Source organism: Ochotona curzoniae, unplaced genomic scaffold (genome assembly GCF_017591425.1).
Source record: "Ochotona curzoniae isolate NIBS_2020 unplaced genomic scaffold, NIBS_Ocur_1.0 contig_883, whole genome shotgun sequence".
Lineage (NCBI taxonomy): Eukaryota > Metazoa > Chordata > Mammalia > Lagomorpha > Ochotonidae > Ochotona > Ochotona curzoniae.
This window is the reverse complement of record NW_024466599.1, coordinates 43,763,541-43,772,178: the sequence shown is the minus strand read 5'-3', so window position 1 is coordinate 43,772,178 and position 8,638 is coordinate 43,763,541. Positions and strand designations below refer to the sequence as shown.

Sequence of the window (8,638 nt, the reverse complement as noted above, 5' to 3'; positions counted from 1 at the left end):
GGCATAGCATTGGCCGTTGCGCTCACTTGGGGAGTGAATCATCGGAGGGAAGATCTTCCTCTCCGTCTCTCCTCTCTGTATATCCGCCTTTCCAATAAAAATAAAAATAAATCTTTAAAAAAAAGCCCAGCTTCTGGCCTGCGCTGTGTGTCAAGACTCCAGCATCGTCCCGTGAAGCAGTCATTTGTCCTGCCCCACGTCATCCGACTCACTCCCCAAGTCACAACAGTTGAGGCCAGGCCATAACTAGGAGCTAGAAGCTTCATTTGGGTCTTCCCCATGGGTGCAAGGGCCAAGGACTTGAACCATATTCCGCTGCTTTCCTAAGTTCATTACAGGGATCGGGGTTGGACATGTAGCAGCTGGGATTTGAAGTAGCAACTCTATGGGATACCAGTCCTGCATGCAGCAGCCTAACTCACTACACCACACCACAGCACCAGTCCCTATTAACCTAAGAGACAGAAATGGACAATTGGAGAGAGAACTTCCATCTCTTGGTCCACTCCCCAAGTGCCTGCAACAGCCACGATTGAATCCAAAAGTCTAGAACTCAATCCAGAATCCCCCACATAGGTAGCAGAAACACAAGCACTTTGGCCATAATCTGCTGCTTCCCAGGACATATGCTAGCTGGAAACCGGATTAGAAGCAGTGTAATCCGGACTTGAATCCAGGCTGCTACAAGGGGTACAGGCCAGCCTGGGGTTGCCAATTGACTCCTGAACTATAAACTGTCTTGAAGGGTCTGTGTGCTGGAGCTACCCCTGCCTTCTAAATTCTAACAGCTGTGCCTGATGCCGCTGAATGTCCTCCCTCTGGCCTGTGATCCAGAAATCTGGTTTTTCTCAGAGGATCCTACCACATCTGTGGATCAAAGTCTTGGGGAGTTAAGTGTGGATTCTCACATGGGCCCTGGCCCTACCTGAAGCCCAGGTTACTATGGACACACACCAGGAGTTCACACACTGGCCCCACAGCAGAGGAGCCCAGAGGCAGGCCAGCAGAAGGAAGGCATCACTGCTTGTCCTGGGAAGAACTGAAGTGTGACCACAGTGAGGCAGATGCCAAGAGCTCCAGAGAAGCCTGCCTTGCCGGAAAAGGAAGCTCTGCCTCTGCTCATGTCTGAAGTGCCAGCCTGATGTCTCACTGTCACCTGAAGTCCATATGCAGGCATGGCTTTCGGGCAGGGCGGGCCTGCAGAGGGTGTGCCTGGGCACCACTTCCCACAGCTGTTGCCTGGTGTGCCTTTTCCCCAGGCCCTGAAAAAAATGTAGCTTTTATGATCATATGATACAAAATGAAAAAAAAAAAAAGACATCTATGAGGGTGGAAGCACTTTAAGATACTACCAGGCATTCTGGTACAGAATTTTAAAAAGAGGGTTCGATAACAGGGAGAAATATAAATTTCAGTGTTCTGGGATTCTGGAATAAAGGGGTAATTGGGGTGTAGGAAATAAGAATTGACAAAGAATATGAGAGACTGTCAGCTCCAAGCATGCCCAGGGCTGGAGTTGATCAGGGCAGGGGCTAGGGTGCAGGCATGTGCCATGGCATCTTCTACCTGAGCGAGAGCCGTGAGAAAGCACAGCTGGTGATGGTGGCACCAGAGAAAGGCTTAGAACCAAGTCTTGGAAGCTTTAGAGGAGGGGACAGGTGAAAGGCTGAGGTCGACTATAGGGCATTATTTTTGAAGACAAAAGTCCAATAAGCAGGAGAATTTAGAGATTTCTGTGCTGGTTTTGCTTTCCTAAGATCTGCTATGTTCTTGAGAAATTCATAAATGAGTTCCCTTTTCTTTGTTCCACAAATTTTTTGTTTCAAAGATTTATTTGAAAAGCAGGGACACAGGGGAGACAAAGAGATTTTCCATCTGCTGATTCATTCCCCAAATGGTTGCAACCACCAGGACTGTCCCAGGCCAAAGCAGGGAGCCTGGAGCTCCGTCTGGGTCTCCCACATGAGTAGAAAGATCCCAAGCACTTAGGCCATCTTCCCCCTTTGGCAGGGTGTAGGATCAGAAACAGAGCAGCTAGGTCTTGAACCTGGTGCTCCATTACTTAATGGCATTGCAGGGAGTAGTCTAATGTGCTGTGCCACCATGACAGCCCCCATAAATAATATTTTTAATTGTGATAAAATAAGGTATATATAATACAAAATTTGCCTTCCTGTACCATCGGGATACCATATGGGCGCTGGTTCATATGCCAGGGGTCATGCTTCCCATCCAGCTCCCTGCTTGTGGCCATGGGAAAGTAGTAGAGGATGGCCCATGGTGTTGCGACCCTGCACCCATGTGGGAGATCCAAAGAAGCTCCAGGCTCTGGGCTTCTGGCTTCGGATTGGCTTGGCTCAGTTCTAGCCATTGTAGCCAATAGAAGATCTTCCTCTTTGTCTCTTCTCCTCTCTGTACTTCAGACTTCCCAATAAAAATAAATAAAATCTTTTAAAAATCTCATAGGAGCATTTCAAGGGTTGCAAAAAAATCTTTTGAAAAAATTGAACAATGTCCCTACTAAACCCCTCCATGGGGGCCGAGTTATGAGAAGTACAGCCACTGCCTATGACCAAGGTGTCACTCTGGCAGCAGGATGGGTAAAGGCGGCCCTGGGAGATATGCTGAGATTTCACATGACAGCCAAGGCTGGAGGAATGGTCTTGGAGTTCATCCGACTGCCACACCTGACTCAGACTGCCACATTTTCTGCAAAAACCAGCCTTGGCCCAAGCCTTCCCACACATAACTGCACACATGCACACATTCATTTGACACATATGGACTGCGCAAGTCCTGCCTTGGTGAAACTAAGAAAGCAAAGACAAAGCCAGTGAAGTGTGTCTAGGGAGAGCCCCTGCTGTGCTGTGCATGTGTATCATCTAGAATTCCTGTGTTAGATGCAGTCCCCTGGGCACCCAGTTGGAGCGTGTGCATTCTTAGCTATACCAGCATCCTCGCTGGACATGCAGGCGTGTACACACTCCTAGCTGCCTTTATGCTGAGGGTGCACGAAGCTCAGCATTTTGCTTCCTTCTGGAAGCTAAGAGGCAGGGCTGAAACCTTGCACTTGGACTTTCGAGGCTCCATAATGTGAGAAATAAATGCTTGTTCTTGGTAAATGAGCTCCTCTGTGACATTTTCTTATAGCAACAACATCACAGACCACCCTTGCCAGGCTCATCCCTGACTACCTTAGATGAGGTTGGCAGCAGGTACTGTTCACGGTTACACCCATTTTTCTTCTCAGAAAAGCCTAGTCCCACCCTCTGGCTCCTTGTTCTGAGCATCACTCACTGTTTCCTGAAGTTAGGTCTGGCAGGGCAGGGACCACCCTCTGATCATCTTCATCCCACTCCTGCCCCCTCAGCCTCGGCCATGAGACCTGCCAGTTGGCTTGTGCGCCTAGGAAGTGGGTCCAGGGAGATGGAGACGGGTCAGCCTGGGACACACCCTCGAGAGGGGGCTGATCTCAGAGTGTTCAAGAGGCACTTTGTAAGAAGGAATTAGATCAGCTGTTCATGGTCTGCAAACAAGGCAAGGAAGGCATTGAGCTCAGGGGAGGGAAGCTGCTCTCTGGAGGCTGGGAAGAAAGGCCTATTGGCAGGTGGGAAAGGGGTGGCAGACCAAGGGACAGCACTGAGCTGCTGAGCGTGCTCCTGCCTCCTGTGCTGGCTGGCCCCAGTGGGCGGCACTCTGTCTTCCACTTGGCAATTCCAAGGTTCTGTGATGTCACTGGCCCAGAGGAGAATGGGGAGGCAGGCCCGGCTCCAGCTGCTCGATTCCTCCCTCCTCTGGATTTTGATGGTTTTTGGGGAGAGGGGAGGTGAGCTGTGTAATCACACGTGTCCCAGCTCAGTCTCCCCTCTGGCTACCTCACCCCCCTCTGCATTTATGGAGAGAAATTAGCCGGTGTGAGTTAACTGCACTAGGACCTGCAGAGCGTCCGTGGTGAAGACAAGCTGACCTTAAGAGCCACAGTGAACACAGGCTTGGCTTGTTCTCTTTCTGGAAAACTTAAAAGGAACAAGGGAACCACACTTGAACGGAACTGGAGAAGAATATTTGGACATTCTGGGTGACTGTGGGAGTGGACAAGTCTTCTAGCTAACCCTATGAGCTTTGAAACCACGGCCTTCTCTTTCTTCATCTTGCTTCTGATTTGCCTCATTTGCATCTTCCTTTTACTGGTGGTTTTTCTATATAAATGGTATAAACCCACACTGATGAATTGGGATCGGGTTTCAAGGACCAGTTGCAAACATCTAGAAGTAATATATGACAGTGTGAAGTGGGACAAGGAATAATGCCATAGCTAGTGCCTCTTTCCAGTTCAGATATGCTAATCAAGCTCCTGTTTAAGAGGGAAATCCCTGAGTCCCAAGTCTATCCAAATTCCCATGAATGCTCTCTGCTCGTTCGTTTTCAGTTTCCAAAGCAAGAAAGAGGAAGAGACAGAAAAAGAAAAAGTCCCATGTACAGATGCAGATGGAGGGCAAACTTGTCCAGTTGCTAATGCTGAGGTGAACCTCCCAGGAAACCAAGAAAAGTGAGTGTATCCTCAGCTGCCCCGGAAGTCACGGTGTGGGATGCTGGTGCCTGGACCACGTGCTGTGTGTGTGACCCCAGATTGATTTCCCAGGATCCTGAGGCAGGTGGTGAATCTGAATGCACCTCCGAGGCCTGGCATTCTTGTCCAGAGACGGAGCAAGGAAGTGGTGAATGCATCCCTTGAAAACAGAGACGATATGGAGGCAGAGGAAGAGGATAGAATGAAAGGTCCTGAGAATGCTGAAGAAACCAACCCAGAGGTGAGGAGCTTTTTCACTCTCAGGATCAGGCAGGGTTTCATGTGTGAGCGGAAAGCAAGGTGTGCTTGTTCTGTAGTTGCAGCCTGCTTGCCCAGGCTCTGCCGGTTGTTGGAACTATTCTTGGCCTGTCAGCTCAGGTGGTTAACCTGAGCCTGGAAACTTGCTTGTCCCATATTCTGACGTTCGGGTTTTTCTTAGTTGAGTCATCCTTGGTTTTGGTTTTCTTGGTGTCCCAGGATCACACACCTTGAACGAGACTGGGGATCATCTGGGCTTCCAATACTGCCAGGTTATAAGTGAGATGTTGAAGTAAACTACTCCTTCTCATGAAGGCTGAGCATGGGGCACACCCCAGGTGCCTGTTCCTATCACGGGCTTCTCCTTCAACTGCTCATGGCCATCGCCAGGGCCTGATGAGCGTCATGCCCAGGGATTCCCACCAGGCACAACTCATACAAACCCCTCCCCCTGTCAGCACCATGTGGCTGTGCCCTGCCTGTCCAGGCACAGGGGTCAGGTGGCCATGAGGTTTGACAGTTGCACATGGAGGGTAGCACCCTGTGTCTGAGGGCATTGGAGAATGTCACTGTGGGCTTTGACAGTCACCAACATGTGAAGCTGTGTTTGTGATGGGTTGTCACTGCTTTCTTATTGGTCATCTTTTGTCATGTACACATGGCTCATAGTTTGATAAGCAGGGTGTGTGAGGGTTGCAAGTTGATCTTTTGTAAAGTTGTCCTGTTCTCTTGCAGGGTGAGGATTTTCAGAAAACACACGCATCCATCAACAGGACACCTTCAGTTTTGGACAATAACAAAAGGCCTTTGAAAGGTGTGACATTCTCTAGGGAGGTGATTGTTGTGGATCTTGGGAATGAATACCCTGCCCCTCGAAGCTACACACGAGAACACAAGGAAAGAAAATGAGGCCGTGGCCGAGAGGGAAAGCAGTGTGACCTTTAACCAACGGTGGGCTGGCTGAAGGTACAAAGTGGTACTGAACTATCAGAATAGCAGAACTCACCCCACACGCATGGTCTTTTACCTTTCTGCAGAAACAAGTGGGCTGCATGCAAAATTCTGTAAGTTAAAATATTCAGAACTTGAATATGGTTTTTTAAAAAGCATTAAATGTCCTTTAAATTCTCTCAAACACTGTTTTCATTTGTGAAGGAAGCCTTTCGCATCTGTACAGATGTCTGTTGGATTGCATGCCAAGGGCACCTTTGAAGCGGGTACCCTGATCCAGGCGTTTGTGACCACGTCGTGTTGCGGCCATCCTGATGGAAACTTAGGTATCAGGATTGGGATCTTGTGTTACAAAACCCCTGCTGAATCCAGTCCTAAGACCTGTCACACTGACAGTGTTTTTGACAGATGTGAAAAACCCTGCGTTACCAGTAACAGAACACTCTGACTTTGGGCAAGGCCCATACCAGTCGTGATTTCAGTGGCTGAACGTTTATTGTTTGCCCACGTGGCATACATCAGCAATGCTGGCACAGTATGATCTAAACCCCTGCAACAGACATTGGTGAAACATGGAATGGCTGTGTGGCGTGGGGTTTAGGGACCCAGGACGCTGACGTGAATGGTGATGCTCAACTCATGTGCTGAATAGCTGAGACGGTTCCTCAGAAAGTCATTGGCTAAAGCTGATGTGCTGGTACCTTCTGTTGGGACCAAGTGCCTGTGGACTGGATCCTGTCCGCTGTGAGGAGGCAGAAGGAATTCACCGAAGTGTTAAGTGAGAAAGCAGTGGGCGATGTCCGAGTATGTGGCCCCCTGCACCCACATGGGAGACCCAGATGGAGCTCCGGGCTGCTGGCTCCAGCCTGGCCAATTGCTGTCCATTATGGCCCTTCTGGGAACAAACTAGTAAATGAATGATCTCTCTCTATAACTCTTTCAAATAAAGCTCCACTGTCTCCCAGGCATTACTAGCGGGAAGCAGGAATCGAGCTGAGAATCCCAGGCACTCGGATATGGGATTTAGGCACTTTAACTGGGAGGCTCAACACCCGCTCTGCCTGTCCAAACTTTTAGATTGAGAACAATTCAAATTTATCAGATTGTTAAGACTGGTGCAATGCAACCTGAAATTCATTACTGAGCAGCCAGTATTTGCCCCACTTCTTTTCGCTTTCCTCTTTCATTAGTTGAAGTTCATTGCAGACACCATAATACTTTGCCCTTAAACGTTACCACATGCATCTCCAAAGAACTGGAACATTCTCCTTTGAAACTAGCATACAGCCTGCAGTGCATTTGAGAACCCCCACATTCTACCACTTTAAACTGCTTTGGCTGGAGGTGCCAATCTTAGAATCTTGCATTGCATTTAGTAGTTGCATCTCTTCAGTCATTTGCCATTCCTTATTTTATTTTATTTACATTATTCAACACACTCAATTTATATATATATATATATATATTTTTTTTATCAGAAAGTCAGATATAAAGAGGAAGATCTTCTGTCCATTGATTCACTCCCCAAGCAGCCACAACGACCTGAGCTGTGCCCATCTGAAGCCAGGAGCCCAGAGTCTCTTCTGAGTCTCTCATGCAGGTGCAGATTCCCAAGTCTGTGGGCCATCCTTGACTGCTTTCCCACACCTCATGGATGGGAAGCAGGGCTGCCAGGACTAGAACCAGGGCCCATAAGGGGTTGCCGACACATGCAATGTGAGGGCTAGCCGCTAGGCCAACGCACCGGACCCTCAATTTTTTTTTTTTTTCTGGCTTTTCCTCCTGCTTAGATTCAGCTGGGGCTTTTTGGGTTAGTCCATCACATGGGTGTAGTATGTACAAGCCAGTATACCCCTCTCGTCTGGCTCTGGTGGTGCTGCTCTGTGCAGTCATTTGGTCAAGAGGCTCACTCGCCAGACTGCTCCAGGAGGAATTCTGTAATTATAAGTAAACGTAAGAGGAGCTGCATGCATACCTTTTCTCTCACCTATCAACTCAGTTTTTTTTTTCAAGACAAATATTTTAATAACCCTGATAACGTTCGTTGTGAAATGACTGTTAACATACTTTAGGGCAACTTAGTTGAAAAAATTTACTTGAAAGACAGAATTAAAAGGGAGAGACAGAGATCTTTCACCTGCTGGTTCACTCCCCAGAAGCCGGGAGCCAGATTTCCCCAGGTGTCCCACATGGGAACCGGGCCTCCGCTGCTTTCTCAGGCACGTATATAGGAAGCTGTGCCAGAAGTGGAGCAGCCAGGGCTCAGAACCTGCGCTGTGCGGGTGTGGGCAAGGCAAGCCTTGGTTGATGCACCCAGCCCTCCTCCTGTTAATTTCACGGACACGCACAGACCAGGTCCCACCTTCCCTGAATAAGCAGCCACGTGTACCTAACCATCTCCAATCGGCTGCGGCAGGTGTAGCTAGGAGGTGGGATCGCAGTAGGACGCAGTACTACCCCATAACAACTGCAAAGTGCGTTCAGCTGGGAGAACTCGGGCTTGTCACCGCCAAGAGATCATCACGAGCCCAACACCGTGTAAACTGCTGAGACAACCAGGCTCTGGTGCTTGCCGGCCTGGGAACTGCAGGGCGAACGACCTGGCGAGAACCCGTGAAGAAACTCGCGCTTGGCCAAGAGGGAGAGCGGTGCCCCGCGGCCCTGCCTTCACCCCGCCGGGGCTGCGTCCCCGCGCTCCGGGTTCACGGCCGCCCCCGGCCTGCAGCGCCCGCACGGCGTGGGGAAGGCCCGCGTGGACGCGCCGTGGAGCCGCGTACGGCGTGGGGAAGGCCCGCGGACCGCGCACGGTGACAAGCCCGTGTTCACGGCGTGGGGAAGGCCCGCGTGGACGCGCCGTGG

The 8,638-nt window shown here is 49.8% G+C and overlaps 1 protein-coding gene across 1 annotated transcript; it reads left to right on the top strand.

The window, feature by feature from the left end:
* Nucleotides 1–4,043: 4,043 nt before the first annotated feature.
* On the top strand, nt 4,044–5,953 carry CUNH2orf74 (chromosome unknown C2orf74 homolog). The gene is made up of 4 exons (XM_040994045.1): nt 4,044–4,210; nt 4,430–4,549; nt 4,643–4,811; nt 5,564–5,953. The coding sequence occupies exons 1-4, from the start codon at nt 4,116–4,118 to the stop codon at nt 5,735–5,737; spliced, it is 558 nt and encodes a 185-aa protein (XP_040849979.1). The 5' UTR covers nt 4,044–4,115; the 3' UTR covers nt 5,738–5,953.
* Nucleotides 5,954–8,638: the final 2,685 nt, after the last annotated feature.